Consider the following 17,070-nt stretch of genomic DNA (forward strand, 5'->3'; position numbering starts at 1 on the left):
TTTTGCTTCGTCCATTGATATTTCTGACCGTTAAATCATATGTGCTTTAAAAATAGACAACTGTATCACGCCAAAAAGACTGAGAGGTGCATTAATAATGGACAAATGTGTCCGATTCTGCTTAAGAATTGTGTTAAACTGACATGTTTGCTAATAAATACTCATTTAAAAGCCAGAAACTTGTCTGTGAATACAAAGTCTATTGCTGTCTTTTGATTTTAGTTTAAGCAGTGATTTGTGCTCTTTGCTGCTGTATGGATGATGTGCATCAATGCATGAATAGCAGTATTATCCGACTGGTGTGCTGAACAGAGGCGCCTGCCCGTCATCTTTCTGTTGATTTAACAGTGAATTGTATCCAAAATTAGCTGAACATGTATCGACACGCACCCGGCTTTACAGTAAGATTACTCACTCCCAGCATAATCAGCGGTTTATGTTTGATTGCAGCGAGGTGGGCAGATGACACGTAAACAGACGGCTCATGTTCGACTTTACTATCGGCGGTTATTGATATTTCCCGAAGAATACATTCCTAAAGGGAACTAATTAACAAATAAGAATAATTGCCTGGTTCGTTCGTTCATTCATCACCACGGCCTCTCATAACAGGCAAGCTTCAAGCAGGAACAACAAAGTAGTACATAAATCAAAGTAGTTTCCTTTGCCAAGCCAGAACCCCCTGGGAGGTACCTTGGTGCTTAATTAAAATCCAGAAGGATCATGTTTTAAGTGTAGGTGAGCGAGCACTGAATAACAATGACAAATCATGCCCCAGAGCATTAGTGGTGTGTTTTGGAGAAGTATAACAGCATCTCTCTTTCTTTCCTGTACAATATAAATGAGATTTAATGTGAAAGAAAGCTTGTTTTCAGAGCGTTGTGGCACACGGACTGTGGTAAACACAGCCCTGCCTGGCTGCAGAACCTGCCAGAGCCAGCATTGACATATTAATCTCTTAATTACCCATACAGGATTATAATGAAACAGCTCATTATTAGACATTATTTGATGGCTTACCCCTTTTCAGTGCAGTGTTTATCATCCTATTTAAGCCTTGCAATCCCTCGCATGTATGTGTGAGCTGAGCAATATAACCATAGTTTTGTCAAAATACCCATCATTTATCAATATCGTTAAATGTTGCCTCGGCTGTTCGAAGCGATCCTGTGTAACTGTTTAGTCAGAACGGGAGACAAACAACAAGTCTCGCTAAGTCTTGCTAACATTTGCTAACCGAAGCCGCTGGTAATATCGAACCAGACTGTTTCAGCACCAACTGAGTGTATTAAATTGTGCAACGATGTTTAACTATTGATTTGTAAGAGGGAGACTGTGTTATATCTCGTTTCAGTTATTACATGGTCTCACTTTATAACAAGACCACATATGGTGAGTACACAATAAGATATCTTCAGGAGAATGGATAGCTTTGGTTATTGGCTAAATAACTACGAGCAAAATCCCCCCAAAAGAATTCAAAAACAGGCCCATATGTTGAAATAAATGTAATATTTTGCAGTTTACCTTCATATCTTGCAGTGGAAAACACACATTTGCATCAACGTTCTCTATATTGTGTGTATTAAAGGATGTCAGAGGCCACGCTGGCACTCCTGAGGGCATTTGTCGTCCCTGATCTTTGAGTTTTCTAGATCTGACAGTTCTGCAGTGACCTGGCCAACTTAACTGTTACTTGTCTCTGGACTACAGCCAGAGACGCTTCGGTAAATCATCTGACGAAACACGATACGGAATCAAATCTCCCAGGGACGGCAAATCGCAATACAAACTTGTCCTACATACTGCTGTTTCTGCAAGCGTCATAATTCTGACGTGCACTGGCTCTTCGGAGAGGCTAAAAAAAGAAAAGTACATTAAAAAAGGGGGTGAATGTGTGTAGTTATCAGCGCAAAAAAAAAAAAAAAACCTCTCCCAAGTCAAATCCGCTCAATTACAGAGCTCTGGAGAGCTATCCCCAAGCAACCCTTCCATTGGCTAATCAGTCACAGCAAATTGCAGTGGTGAATATTTCAGACTCGACAGATTTGAATAAAGACATCATGATTATTTCACTGTTGTACAGTACCCCTCGAATAATTTTCGAGGCCTTCAGCCAGAGCCAGCATGAAGTGCATAACTCCCGATTTAAGAACGAGGAGGAGGGGGGGGGAAGTCGAGGGAGAGAAAGCAAACACAAGGGCTGTCAGTCAATGTGGCAAGCTAATTGGGTCGATCTCTTTAGTGAAGATGAATGAAGAGATTAACTCTCCCTATGTGTCCAGTGAATCTCCCCCTCTGGCTCCAGGTAAATTAGCTGATGACAAGTTGACAGTGGGAATTCTGTTTCTCGCTCCGACTTCAACCTGCAGTCAGTGTTTCCAGCACTATCACGCCTGTTTAAAACCCCTAATTTTGTCGTCACAGGCTTTGTTTATATATTGATTCATTGGATCGGTGACATTTTGTCTTTCGGGGGTTTATTAACTGAATGGAAAACCCGTTTTACGTGTATTTTAAGTTACTTATTTACTCGTTCCTCATGTCTAGGATATAGGGGCTACATTATCACGCGCTCTGACGCTCTCTGCAAACTATATACGCTGGCAGAGAAACGGAGAAGCAGGTTAAACATGACCCCTAATGGAGACAAATGAAGAATGATGGGAGAACAAGTGCAAGCGAGAGCAGACTGTGCCCCCGCTCTCATTTATTTCAGTGGAGAAAGTCGCAGCATGGTCCTAAAATAGAGGTCAAGTCTCAAATACAGAAAATGTCAGTGACCCCCTTTTTTTTTTTTTTTTCTCACCGCCTGCACTGGAGAAATGGGATAAAAGTGCTATGAGGGAGCTGTGGTCAAAGGAGGAAATCAATACAGCTGTGAAGGGGGGTTGTACAAATACAAGGTATAGGATTATTTTCAGTTGTTAAGAGAGACAGATTCAGGGGTTATTGTATGTTTTCATGCGAGTAATGTCAGAGGAACATGTGAGAACTGAGATAAACCCTCGTGTTCGTGCAGTAGTGTATATGTACGTCTGTGTATATAATTATGTAACTGCATTTTCAAGAGTTTGACTGATGGCGTGAATAGGGAAATTCAATCGAGAGAAAATGGCTGCATTTGATTGGCCGCACGCTGACAGACGTCAACAGAAAAGGGTTTTTTGCATAGAGCCGTTTTCCTTTTTTTCCCCTCTTGTGTAAACACTTTGCTAACTTACCTTGTTCTCGGCAGCAGACCTCCAGGTCTCTGCCTGCCTTTGATCTCCAACCTGTCATTTTACACAGAGGAAAGAAAACCCATTCTTTTTCATCGTGACTGAAAGATGTGTAGTGTAGCGTCTTTGTTCCCGATCTCTTGAAATGTCAGCGCAATGATATGGAATCAAAGTTGAAGCTTAGTGTTTGTAATTATTTCAAAGCCCCGTATCTTAATCTCACGTTGCTTTTGAAGCAAGGAAATGTTAAAGTGACATTTTGAGTTTAAATACTGTTAAAAACATTAGCGAGGCACTTAGCCTGATGGTAGCTGTCACAAGAAAAACAATGTCTGCGACTCAACAGCCGTCAGGTTTGCTAATGATGTCCTGGTGTGCTGTCAATCTACCAGATGAACGGACAATAGTGCGCCAAGGAGGAAAAGCTTGAAATAGCTAATTGCTTCTAAGAGCCCGCTCAACCATTCTTTAACTACTATGTGTTCACAGATGTTTTTTCCATCTGCTATTTCATTACGGGACTCAAAGACATTACAGAGGCAATGCACTGGCTTTCTTTACGAGCCTTTGTTGTTGCACATCAAGTCGTAATGATTATAGATGCGTTATTGCGACCGCAGACGGAGAGGGAGAGGAAAAAAAACGGCACGTGTAGGGAAAAGGACGATATCTTTACATGTGTGCATTTTCATTATTTCACCTAATACGCCCCAGTCGTTCTGTTAATCTCTGCCAACTTGTTGATTGTCAGTTTGGAGACACATTTCTGGAGAGGAGCCCGCGAGTATTTGCAGCCGGACCTCTGTCAGTAGCGCCAAGCAACACAGCCACAAATTGGAATGTGGTACAGCTCTGGGAAAGCAGCCAAGATTTAAATTAGACAATAACCTCTGCTCTCTCTATATTGCCTCTCTTTTCCAGCTGCAGGCCCAGCCATTTGTTTAATACAGTCAGCCCTGTAGTATATAATAGACTGATATATGAGTCACCGCTCAGCAGTTTGTGTTTTTCAGATTTATAGAGATTGAACAACTGGTTCGGTTTGTGCTTACTGAGGGCTTATGGCAAGAATAACAGAAAAGACACAGGTTACACACACAGACCTGGAAAGTATTGTCACAGTACACAAACTGAGGTTTAAAATCTATAACTGGACTCAAGGACTTTGATTGGAAAAGACGAGGAAACGAGATTAATTTAATTGAGGAGTTTCGATAGTTTCATGTAATCTATTTATCATTTTGCAGACAGTTTATGTTCATTAGTATCAGATATCTTTTAACTTGAAAATAAGTGGGGCAAAAGCGTGTCCAAAAGGATGATTTATCATGCATTAGTGGCCTTGAAAATCTTGACGCTGTTGCTTTTTAATACTTTGTTTTCAAATGCGTGTTATCTTCCCCATTTCAGTCCAGGCACAAAACAAAAACATCTCCCCTTTTTTCTGCCATCACTACACAAGGAATAGAGAATTGTGTCGAGCCCATCACTAAAAGCTCTTGACTGTGCACATTCCCAAAGCCGGTTATAATGAGTGTATTAGCCAGTAACGGTGCACAGGGAATAGAAAAATGCATCTGTGCTGCTAGAGCAATAAGAGAGGACTCAACTCCCAGAAGCTTTCAATGGAGCTTTATGTGAATCCAAGTACCAGAGCTCATAGCCATCGTACAAAACCAAGAGAGGCAGCGCCATTAGCAGCGCCAAAAAACAAACCAATATCCAGTGGCAGAAAGCTGTTATTCTCCTGTATGACATTTAACCGTGTCATTTTTTGTTATTAGCTTCCTTAACCCCACTGCAACCTCTTGCTCGGTAGAGAAAGAACGGCGGCGCAGAGCCCAGTGAGCTCGGTTAAAATCCACACCTCTGATACCATCTTGAGTTGGAGTCGCTTCAAAGCTGCCGAGAGTAAACAGCCTTGAGACGTGGCTTAGCGGTAAAAGCAAAGACAACACCACCAAGCCAAGCCTTTCTCATGTTGCTTCCTCAAGAGCTGCGTGTCCATGCAACAGCGGCCATTGTGAGAAAGCTACACCATGTTTCTGAGGCCCTCTCCATCGCCTAAGCTCCTTTGTGGCTGTGGGCCAGTGGCTTTGCACCCCGCCAGATCAAAGATGGAACCCCATTTAGCTTGCGCTTTCTTTTAGGATTTGCTCTTGAGAGTACAGAGCAGACTCGACGGAGAGGAAGAAAAAACGGGATGTTGGATGTTGACCCGCATAGTATTTAGACTTCAGGGCTCAGGCATACGGGTCCATTATGACAAACGCTGAGACCATCTTTGTGTTGGCAGCATTTGCAAGTGTAAGGCCTCAGAGAAAAACATAGCTATGGTGAGGTATTTTAGTTCCATTGTGTAGCGTGGGGTTGAGATGTGGCTGTGCTACAAAATTATGGTGTGTTGCTATATTGTCACCGTGTTTACTCAACACGAAGCCTGGTGACCGAGAACCCCGTTTTATCTTGATCATTAAATTAATTAGGGAAGGTGCGAAATGAGAAGTGTCTCAGTCACAATAGCAGCCTCAGTCGGTCGGTCAGTCCACCACTAAAAAAAGCTCCATTTCCATTCCTATTGGATGGATTTCCATGGTGAGCAGGTATTCCTATGATTAGCATGCTAGCATTTAACTCAAAGCACCGCTGTGCAGACTCCTAGCTGTAATTGTGGTTTTTAAATCGGTAGACTCATTATTACATTTCTACACACAGCTGAAGATCCCAAAATGACTTTACATATTGTTCTTACTCATTCGATGCAATAGCCGCAGTCACATATAACTATTCTCTGGTGAGAGATGAGTGATAGCGTGTGATTCTTGTAGAGATGAGTGCATTCTGACGATGCAGCGTGTGTGCAAAGCTTGCTTTTCTGTGAATGACGAGTTTTCTGCCTGAAATAATGAACCAAATGCGGTAAACTCAACTAATCTCGTGCTCAAATACTTAAAAAGAAACGCAAAGATATTACAAATGCTGTTTCACCCCGGTCTGTTTGTGTGTGCACGTTATCACTCTTGTACACTGCATCTGTGCCGAATATAAATGTAGCCCCGAGGAATATGCTGAACACACCAACTACAGCTCGCCTTTTACTGTCTTTCAACACCGCCGTAATGACGGGGAAGCTTGACAAAACATAATACATATTTGCCGAGCTGTGAAATCGCTTAAAGTTTTTTCCCTTTATTTTGATAGTTAAGCTTGTCATTTTGGTTGGATATGCAAACTTGGTTTCATGGCCCGTGACAGAATTTGAAGAACAGAGGCTCTTGCATTTGGGTTTTTCTCATGGCAGCCTCCATCTATAATGTTGCGCTCGCATATTTAGGAGACCTCAGCGATGACATCTTCAGGTTGTTAAAGGTCCAAATTTCAAACCCCCAACTTTGATGAAACTCAAAAGAGAGGTAGCTGATTCCCCGTCATTCTTGTAACACCACAAAACATATTTGATATCTCCACGAGAGTTCAAACTGTTCCTCCAGGTCTTTGTTTACCAAAGCAAGCTGTGCTCACACCTAGTGCAGGCCACAGTGGTCAGCGTGGTGTGAAAGACCAGATAATCATCACACAGCCTGAACAAAACTGTCATCAGCTTGATTCAGATCCCAGATAAGACCTTGACTTTTTCTCACGCCGGATCCTCTGCTGCAATATTACTCACACTGAGAGGCAGTGGAAGAGTGAGATGCTTACAATGAACTTCCCCTCAATTCCACCTTATGCAGTTGAGGACTAGCAGTACTAATGGTGGAAGACAGTGCTGGGCTGGGGGAGTAATGATTTTAGCTTTAAACTGAATTACCAATCGATTCGGCCTGCAGATCAGAACACAGGTTGCGAGCCGACTGTGTGGACATGCTGTGTTGTGGAGTCGCTTTACAAATTGACTGCTGCACACATAGGAGGAAATATATCCATATATGTCAGCCCGGCGCTGGTTGCACGGCGGCCTGCTGGGCGTGAATAGGACTTGTGATAACCAGAGTGGCAGCTGCGGCGTGTTTGTGCCGAATTGGGTTGTAAATGAGCATGTGTTTGGTGAGGAGGACCTCGAGAATCAGAAAGATAACTTTTTCCAGAGGCAACAGGAAAGGAAACAGTGCAGCACTTTTTTTGAGTTTCCAACCCTCAAAAGGAGCCTCGAAAGGAAATTGCATAAAATAATACACAGCAAATTACGGCGGGTTTCTCGGGATTGGAGGTTGAGCTTTTTTTTACTCTGGTGTTTTCGCTGTCTTTTATGGAGACCACTGGAGAACATATTAGCACAAGTGTCATGTTCCAGAGAACACATGCTAGGCTGTGATTACCGAGCTCAAGCTGAACTGTAAAATCGCTTGTCAGCAGTTGATATGTTTCTGGAAAAGGCCCGGGCTCTTGATTGAATTAGTTTGGTGGTTTTGCAGAGGGGAGAAAGAATGTGTCCAATTTGGTTACCTGCTGACAGACAGCACAGATATTGTGACTTTTTGATCGGGCTGTAAAACCAAGGAACAGTCTGCTGAGGGTGATTTTCTTTTTTAACCATGCAAATCTAATTTTCATTCGTTTTTTTTTTTATGATGAAAGGCCTTGTCACCTCCCATCTCGCCCCGTCATTCTTAATCATTTAATCACCATTGACAAAGCAGTATTCAGTGCTCGGATGAGAAGCTATAGCTACATGTTTACTTTGCATTTGTATGCATGCAGAGATGGCAGCTGTGCTATCAGAGGCTCTTCAGGCGTGTTTTTCTGTGGATCTTAGTTGTCCAGTTCATGTTTACTGATAGGATCTGTGTGGTTACTCCATCATATGGGGGGTGAGATGGGGTCATGTTGGTGCAATATTGCATTCGCCCTGAGGTTGAAATAATTTTGTTTGCTATAATAGCTGTAAAACACCTTATTTCCCACCGGACACTCTTTCATACAAATATTCCTGCACTGGGATTTTAAAGGAGGAGTGAAAAAAACATCAAGCATCAAAATAACTCTTGCTTTGCAGTATGCATGCTGATCTTCTTGTTTAAGATCTGATTGTAGCTGTTTTGTCTGATAATGAGTAGCTGATGCTTTTCACAATGACCCAAAGAATCCCTGAATATTATAAACAAAAGGCAGCACTGTGCATTTACAGAAAAACCTTAGAAATTCATATTCATCCCATTCACTGCGAGGCTGCTTGGTTTTCGGTCTGCCTGCAATCATGCAGACAGTGGAGTCTTTTCACGTTCGGATCAGGGTCCATGTAAGCTCTTAATTCTCTCCTGTTAAACAGTTATTGAAGAAATGTGCTGCTGGTGCAGAAGGAGAAATAAAAACACTGAGTGCCCAGTGTTTGCTCTGCCATGTAGCCATGTCTGGCTCTTAGAGCGACTCATATTACAGAGCACCTTTAACCATGAATCCACTCTGTTAATAAAAGCCTCCTACCCACAGCTATTTTAAATCACTCTTTTCTATGGCTTCCCTTCGGGTCCCTAGAAGTACATGGCTGCTTTTTGGAAATGTGAAGAAGTTTGACGTTGGTTTCTTGAGAGCGTGCAACATCATTGCTTGAGCTGTTGCTATAGACACTTCAGGCCAGGTTTGTCTTTTTCAGGAGCATTTATTTAGCTAAATTCAAGTGATTTCAACCCCGCAAAACACGCGGTGGTGTAGCCCCTCACACGGCCGCCCCAGCTTTTCGTCTAGTTCGTCACATCATTTTAATTACAGAGCCTTCATTGTCTGCGCTGACCCATTTTAGCGCGATCCCTTACCGTCAGCTGCGTGGTCCCTCCAATCACACTTAATTTCATCTGGCACTTGACTCAATCGGCACTGCCGCGAACATGAGCGCCGGATGCCCCCACCCCAACCACCCCCCACCCAAAAAAGAAAAAAAAAAAAAAATGAATTGGGAATAACAATAATAATCTCCACTCACTGCTCTGGTCGTCCGCTGAGGCCTCCGGCCCAGGCTGTGCCACCACATGGTACAGCCTTTAATGGTGAAGATTGATACCGGTGGCTGGGGACATTTCTTGGGATGTTAGTCACAGTCCTCTGAGGAGATGTGGAACTGCTCTTAAAGGGCCCTGGAAGCCCAATAAAAGATGACTCACAGAGACCGAGCCCAGGGAGTTTCACACCACTAATTAGCCATTGGACTTGACTTGATTCTGTTTTTACTAATGAAGCTAATGTCTGTGCTTTGCACTATTTAATTCAACCGTGCCTCAGTGTGGTGTTTGTTCTAATTCCTGGTTCATAAGGATTTACACGCTAGTGAAGTTGTCATCCACATAAATCAGTCATATGCAACGTGGCATGCAGTTGAGTTGAAACCGTGCAACTAACAACACCACCGAGAAGTTTAAACGGAACCGAAGACAAAGCTGCTCGGCTTAAAGAAACATTTCTCAGCTCGTTTTCTTCCACGCAACAGGCAGGGAAGTATACAAGCATCTATATTAAAAGTAGCATTAAGATTTCAGACCTGTCTGTATTCCTCCGGGAGTCTCGGCAAAGTGTTTACAACGAAGAGCAATTGTGTGTTCGCTCTTTAAAACCTATCCAGAGATGCATGGATAGAAAAAAAAAACAGAGACAGCACTGCACAGAGCCGTATCTCCACCCACAATCAGAACAATGTTCTAGTGCTTGGATAGAGAAGGATATCTCAGAGACTTCAATTTGTTATCTAAAAGAAGAAGGGGGACGGAGTAACACTTCCTAGATAAGCCCCAGCATAAGGTTAATTACCAGCCGAGTGGCTGATGTAACCCAGCCATGTCATGTCTCAAAGTTACACACAGCTGGGAAATGAAGGGGTGCTCGCTATCGACAGATGTTCCTCACTTGAAGTGTGTGTGTGTGTTCGTCTCTTGTGCGTCTGTATGTGCATTTGTGCAAACACGTAAACCCCCAGCGCTCGAGTCAGATATAGTTTAGTGGGGCAGCTCCAGGTAAGACGGCACCGGAGGCCTAGACAGAACAAAACCACCTGCTTCAGCAACTGCCAGCAGAGCTTGTGGCTCTCCTTCTCATTGGTGCGTAACACTGTTAACATTGCTGCTGATTCCCCCCACTCTCTCCAGGGCATAGACTAATTAATGGATACCATTCGCAGTTGATTAGCAGCAGTTCTTTCGGTAATTACATTCGCATACTAACCACTCAGAAGAAAAGGAGAAGGGGGGAAAAAAACACAAAAGGCTAGAAAATATATTAATGCACTTCTCAGTTCGCTCTGATCTTAATTTGTTTCCACTATTGTTTGGCTTCTGCTCAGATAAGAAGCCATTTTTTTCTCTCTCTCTATTGGAGTTCTTCGTCTCTTCTCATAATGTTTTAAGAGAGTGACTTTGTAATAAACACACAAAAGAGATTACTGCCGAGCTTTGTTGAAAGTGTGTTCTCAGTGGAACCTCATGAAGACGCGAAACGCGCTGCGATTCTTTCTCCTCCGTGCCGTGTAGGCTGGGTTTTTTTTTTTTTTGCACTCCTCACTCACAGAGAGGTGCATTGTGCTCCTGGGCCCAGCTGCTAGCCCATAATTCTTCATTCTATGTCCCATTGTTCCTACCTGTCAGCATGGTTGTGTCTCCAAAGAAAGGAAGTGGCTGCCATTTTGCCAGCAGGCTATGTGTGGGTTGGTGGAGGGGGTGGGGTGTGTTGTGAAAACATGTTATTTCTTCCCAAAGTACAGGGTTTTAATAGCTTATCAACTGTCTGTAAACACTCATGTGTGCACTTCATCACTGCTGGTTACTCTATTATTACCTCTGGTGTCAACTCTGAGTAGAATACACTTTTATCAGTACGATACAACGCATCCAAAAATGTCCGAAAGTTTGTGATCAGATTCTTCTTGGTGAAATAAATTGTAAAAAGCCAGCTGCCATCAACCAAAAAATGTCCTCCATCTATATTAAAACACTCCTCCACCTCCTTATTTCCCCTCAGTATCACTCCTCTCCCTTAGATTATTTGAAGTTAATAACCTGCCACCGCATCTTGATACTTGGCTTTGTGATGCAAACATATCCTTAATTGCCATCCCATAAGAGCTGAATAGCCGGACCAGATTCTCATTACCCCGGTTTTTGAATTGGCCTGGGCCTCTCACATGCCTCTCGTCATGTCACAGATAATGGCAGGGTGGCAGAAAGCGCTCGTGCACGCAGAGAAAAGGGGGTTAACTCGGTGTGTAAACAGTGAGAGCAGGAGTGCGACTCATCGGTGTGACTGACAGGTGTCCGTTGTGAAAAGAAGTGCTCGAGTGGCGCTGGATATTATCTGGACACTGGTCGGCTCATTGTGTTTTTTTTTGTGTTTGTCTTCATTTGCAGTTCCAGAATAACAACAACTACATGAACATGGCGGAGGCCAACGGTGCCCTGCTCGCTGCTGGTGATGTGAGTATGCTTTACTTTTTTTTACATATTAAAATTCCCTTTTTGTGCAATGGAAATTCACCTGATGCAAAAACATACTCTCTAATACAATGCAGATATGTACAGTGGAGAAGATGTGCTGTTCTTGTCTTCTTACTTGGTAAAACCCAGTTTTGTATAAATGTAGCCAAAAGTCATACTTAAGTAAAGATATTGTGTCAAAATACTACTTTTGTAAAAGTGAAAGTCTCCCATACGAATAGTTCTTGAACTTACCTGTGTGTATAAACTGTGTGCTTGGTGCTGACTCGGCACTGGCTCTGTATCGAACCTGGCCAATCATCGGATCTCATATTCAGCTTTATTGTGATTGTCAGAATCAGTGTTTTGCAGATTAAAAAAAAGTTTTATCTGCAAAGTAATTAGTAACTAAAGTTATCAAATAAATGCAGTGGAGTAAAAAGTACAATATTTGCCTCCACATGTGGTCGAAGCAGCAGAAAAATGAAATGCTGAAGTAAAGTACAAGTACCTCAAAGTTCTGAGTAGTACAGTACTTGGGTAAATGTACTTAGTTACATTCCATTACTGGTAATACCTCAGTATATTTGCATTTCTGTTGAGCCCTCTCACAGGTGTCATCATTATTTAAGGAAATTTAGGTGGACAGCCAGAAACAGTAACAGCCAATAAAAGCACAAGCTCTATATTTCACACCAAAAGAAATCCCCTGAAACATCCAGAATGATTAATTCCTATTTCAGTTTCTCCATCTTTGTCATATGCAACATTATTACTGCCTGGAATGCCGCCTGTCTTGAGACCCGCGCAAGACAATAAGCTCACCGAAAGATGAGCCGGGCTCAGCCTATATTGCCGTATAGTAACTTCTGAGAGCTGATGCTGATGCGATCTGACTGTCTTGACTGCGCCCTGTAAGATGAAGTGATATCCCAGATAGCTGAGGATATAAACACCTGTTTTCTTCCTCTTTTCCAAAAGATATAATGAAGGAGCCCAAAGAGATTTCTGTAGTTCTGTCACTTTCGGTGCCACTCTATCTGCTGGCGCTTACAAAAAAAAAAAGTGAAATGTCATCAACAATTTGAGTCAGTGGTGCTGCTGGAATAACTCTGTGCACTGTACAGTCGCATTAAAAGAAAGAAAATGGAATAGTTGTTTCTCTGAGGGTATATAACCGGCAGTGTGAGCCATAGTAGTCCTAACAGTGTGCTAAATTTACCCGCTCTATTCCCCCTCCACCCACTCTGCTGCCCTGTCATTAGAGACAAGTGCACCAAAAATACCCGTCATCCTCTGTGGTTCAATCGGGCCAATCTCATCCAGTTTAGCAGGGGGAGATTGATCTGGCTTCAAAACCCACAACAAAGCAACATTTACACAGCTCTGAAATACTGCGATGGATGTCATCGTTAACCTCATTGTTGTCATTTATGTCACTCGGGGCTGTCGGGATGCTGCCGTGACGTTGACGCTCAGGCAGTGTGTGACCTCCGTGTTCATGAAGTGGCTTCACAGAGTGTTATGGAAGAAGTTTAATTTTCCCCTACATTGACGCTGAGTGGGCGCATCCTCCGGATCCACCGGGTGCTGGGGCCTCACTTCAGCGGGGGACCACGCCGACACAAGCTGCTTGGAGAGCCTTCAGCCCCCCAGCTGTGAGGGCCCACTGTGGCAGTCAGAGGAAGGGGGGAGGTGGGGATGGGCTGGGGGTGCTCCTTGAGAGAAAAAAGAAAAAGAAACAGCGCTGCTCATTTGCATTTTATCAAAAGGAACAACTGTTTCCAGTGTTAGGGCACAGATGGTATTGTGCTTAGGAGAGAGGGAAGAAGTCTTAAGCATAGATTTTTTTTTTTCCTTTCAAGCGATGGAGTGTCTAAAGTATTGTTTGTTGCAACCTGAGCTAAAGGAAGATTAATGTGACTTCCACATTGAGTGGTGAGGTTTCGCACTATCTCTGCTGTAATGCTATATTAATCTACTTAATGTGTCTGGCTTGGGCTGAGGGCACAGTGGGAAAGGAAGTCTCTCTTATGTACAGTTAACTTTGACAGCGAGGCTAAATTTATGCCACCACATGTGGTTAGCTATTGTTTTCAAATCAATACAGGCGGTTATTGCAATGAGATATGCGCCCTTAATGTATTTTATGATGATTTACATGTACTTTTCTTTTTAGTTACACGTGTTTCTCAAAATAAGACTGACGATTAGCATTAGCTAGCATTAGTCATTATTTGAAATCATGAACAAAATGCCTGTGTAGAAAGGGTCAGTTGTTAGCAAAGCTATAAGCTAGCTTGACACATGAATTCTCTTAATGTTTTTCTATTTTGACAGACTTCAAAATGTATCTCCCTAAGAAACATATCACTTACTGTAACAAGTTTGTTTCTCCCAATAGTATTGTAACTGCCATGTTGTTCCTAAGACAGTAGGCTATGTAAGTTAGCATCAGTACTTAGCTTCAACTAGCTTCAGCCAGGTGAAATTCGATCGCTTGAACAACAACAGTCGACGGCTTTCGGCACTTTTTCCCCAAAACACCTGTTGTGTTTTGGAGTAAGACATTGATTGATTGATTTTAAGCGGCTGTAAGCGTTGTCGTCGTTTTAGCTAACTTCCTGTCCGTTTTGCAGCTAGCAATTAGCAGTTAGCAATAATCGCCATGGCAGCAAACAGGAGGATCCTCACGAGCAGACAGGACCGCCTCTTTATGGAGTTCTGTGTTCTGATTGGATAAAGTGGGCAGGGATACCAGAAAATGTATTTTCTGTTTTACTGCATGAGCTTAATATAGTGCAACAGTAAGACAAGTACTCATTAAATTATATAACAACATCTAAGCAATACTTCTCTAAATTTTGCTAACATTAGCGTTAGCCACGACCACCAGCAGGCCAAGTTAGTCTTTCACAGCAAAATAAACAAAACGAAATTGTATTTATGAATTAAACTTTTCATTTATAATGGGAACGATGTGTTTATATCTGTCTTTTAAAATAAGAAGAATACACTTTTGCTTCTAACATAGAGTATTACAGTGTGTTGTCTCTTTAAACCACTTGTTGTCGGGGCTTTCAGTAGACGATAAACATTATAAACATTACCATGATGCTTTAAAGCTCCATATAAACCTGTTTACATCCAGCTACTATCTGTCTGCACAAGACATACTGTTTATTAAAAAAATGGCACACAGTACGTCCTGTTCACGAGGCAGATTGCTTCTACATTAGAACAGCAGACCTGTGTTTGCTGTTTAGATGGCCAATGTATCATTTACCTTATGCACTTAGAGGATGAGATAAGATGACCTTGGTGTGCCTGGTAAAGCGTACATCCTAGCAGGGAAAGCTTGACTGCTTCCCTCAGGGAAAAGGATACTGTACACTGAGATTGTGTTCCACTCAGATGTATCGCTTTACTTTCCCAATTAAATTAGGGACGTGTAATGAACTATAAATATGTAGAAATGGACTACAAATGATCCAAATTTGAAATAATGTTGATTAGGGGTGCCATGGTTGATGTTGTCATTTGAGTAGCTGCACTCTGCCTGTCTAGATATTTGAAACTGGATCCTCAATCCTGCCTCTATTGATTCTGAGGCCTATTATATGCAGTAATTGCATGCTGCTGCCTTTAACAAGTCTTGGTTATTGCATCTGTGAATTGCATTACTGCGTTTATTGAAGGACTGGGAATATTGCCCGAAAAGCTTTTTCTTGCTCTTTGTCCTGATGTTTAAAGAACACAGAACAGCACAGGGATGAAACACCGGGAAAGAAAGAGAAAAATTCACCGATGCACTTTGTTGTAAAACATATTTTATTTCTTTTTTAAGGGTCAAAACAACGTGCAATGGTTGAGTGGCTGTTAGCTTTGTTCCAGATTTACACATCTCAACTATTGGATGAATTCTTTGTATATTCTTGGTCCCCAAAACATGAAACCTGAGGACTTTGGTTATCGCCTGACTTTTGCTTTTCTGGTTTTGAGTTATGTGTCTTGACAATGAAATTGGCCATGACATTTGGTGTATATATTAGTGTAATATGAAAGTTTTCACTTCTCCCTTCCCTTGAAATATTTTAATATATCTGCTGGATGGATTGGCACAACATTTCGTACAAATATTCATGGTTCCCAGATGTTCTGACTTCAGTGATTCCCTGATTTAATTTGTGATTTCAGAGGAAAATGTCTCTTAAGTTATTGGAAGGATTGTACAGATTGTTCAATACTTTGGTTTATGACTAAATACCTGCGAGGCTAAAATAATTCCCATAAGCATTAGCGTTACTTTCTGTTTAGTGCAAATTTTTGCTAACATCCTAACTAAGATGGTGACGATAATAAATATTATACCTGCTAAACATCAGAAGTTAGCATTGTTGTTGTGAGCAGGTTAGCATACTGACATTAGCATTTCACTTGAAGCATTGCTGTGCTCACTGTACTGTGGTGCATAATCAAGTAATTTGGGTTATTATAAATGAATAAGTGATCATTTTGTATGCGAGTAGTGGATGAACCTCAGCCATTGTTCTCAGGCTGAATATTAAGAAAAATTGGCAGTAGGGTGTAGTTTGGTCCAGGTTTACCACCTCTAATAGGCACTAAGGCATGGAGATTTCCCACGCATCGGCTCAGGATGCTCATGCCGGGTACATCAGGCCTCTCTGTTACAAGCCCTGGCTCTGCCCTCATACCACTGGACCCTGTGGCTGCCAATGGGAAGACACACACACACACACACACACACACACTCTGCTTTCCCCCCCCCTCTCTGTTGCTCGCCCTTTAACATGTACATGCCTGCACATCCCAAGCCAGCATCTGGCTTGGCACTTGGCTCTGCTGAGCCGTTCAGAACAATTTAAATGGATAATCAGGCTGGTGATGCAAAGAAAGTGGATTGTGCATCTCTTAATCTCCGATCAGAGCCCCCTAAGCTGCTCTTGGTGCAGAATTAGACTGGCTTTATGTGAAATGACACTAGACAGTGTGCAACACTGTAACACTCTGTGGGTTCCAGTAAAATCTGGCACCTCCTTCCCCGGGGAGAAGGCCTTTTTCTTGGCCGACAGCTGACATCTTCCATACCCCCCAAATGAGACACAAACGCCATGTCTCCATTATCAGTGCCCGTGGTGCAGATGTTAATTCGTATCATCATTAACAAAGAGAGGCAACGGCACACAAGCACAATCTTTGATACTGATCTTGTCCTGCCATCCCTCCCCCACAGTCATTTTCTTTCTCTTTCTATCCTCTACTTCCACTCTGTTTATCAGACACTAAACACTGGCATTCCTCTCGTCCAAGTACATGTCTGTGTTTTGCTTAAAGGTCAAAGTCATGCTTGTGCTGTACTCCTACAAAAGTGGAGCTCACCTCAGCCAACCCTCTTCTTTGACATCTCAAATCTCTAGGTTGGCTCTGTAATCCAG

The 17,070-nt window shown here is 42.5% G+C and overlaps 1 protein-coding gene and 1 long non-coding RNA gene across 2 annotated transcripts in view; one reads left to right on the forward strand and one right to left on the reverse strand.

The window, feature by feature from the left end:
• tox3 (TOX high mobility group box family member 3) overlaps window positions 1-17,070 on the forward strand; it is a 41,587-nt gene that overhangs the window by 11,038 nt on the left and 13,479 nt on the right. Inside the window, exon 2 of the mRNA XM_084362482.1 lies at window positions 11,549-11,614. Coding sequence (XP_084218608.1) covers window positions 11,549-11,614 — 66 coding nt within the window. The remainder of the gene's footprint in view (window positions 1-11,548; window positions 11,615-17,070) is intronic.
• Window positions 13,132-14,161, reverse strand: LOC311262782. The gene is made up of 2 exons (XR_014623301.1): window positions 13,993-14,161; window positions 13,132-13,332 (listed from the first exon to the last, which is right to left on the reverse strand). It is a non-coding gene; the product is annotated as an uncharacterized lncRNA (long non-coding RNA).

Source organism: Pagrus pagrus (genome assembly GCF_965226575.1).
Source record: "Pagrus pagrus genome assembly, chromosome: 1".
NCBI lineage: Eukaryota > Metazoa > Chordata > Actinopteri > Spariformes > Sparidae > Pagrus > Pagrus pagrus.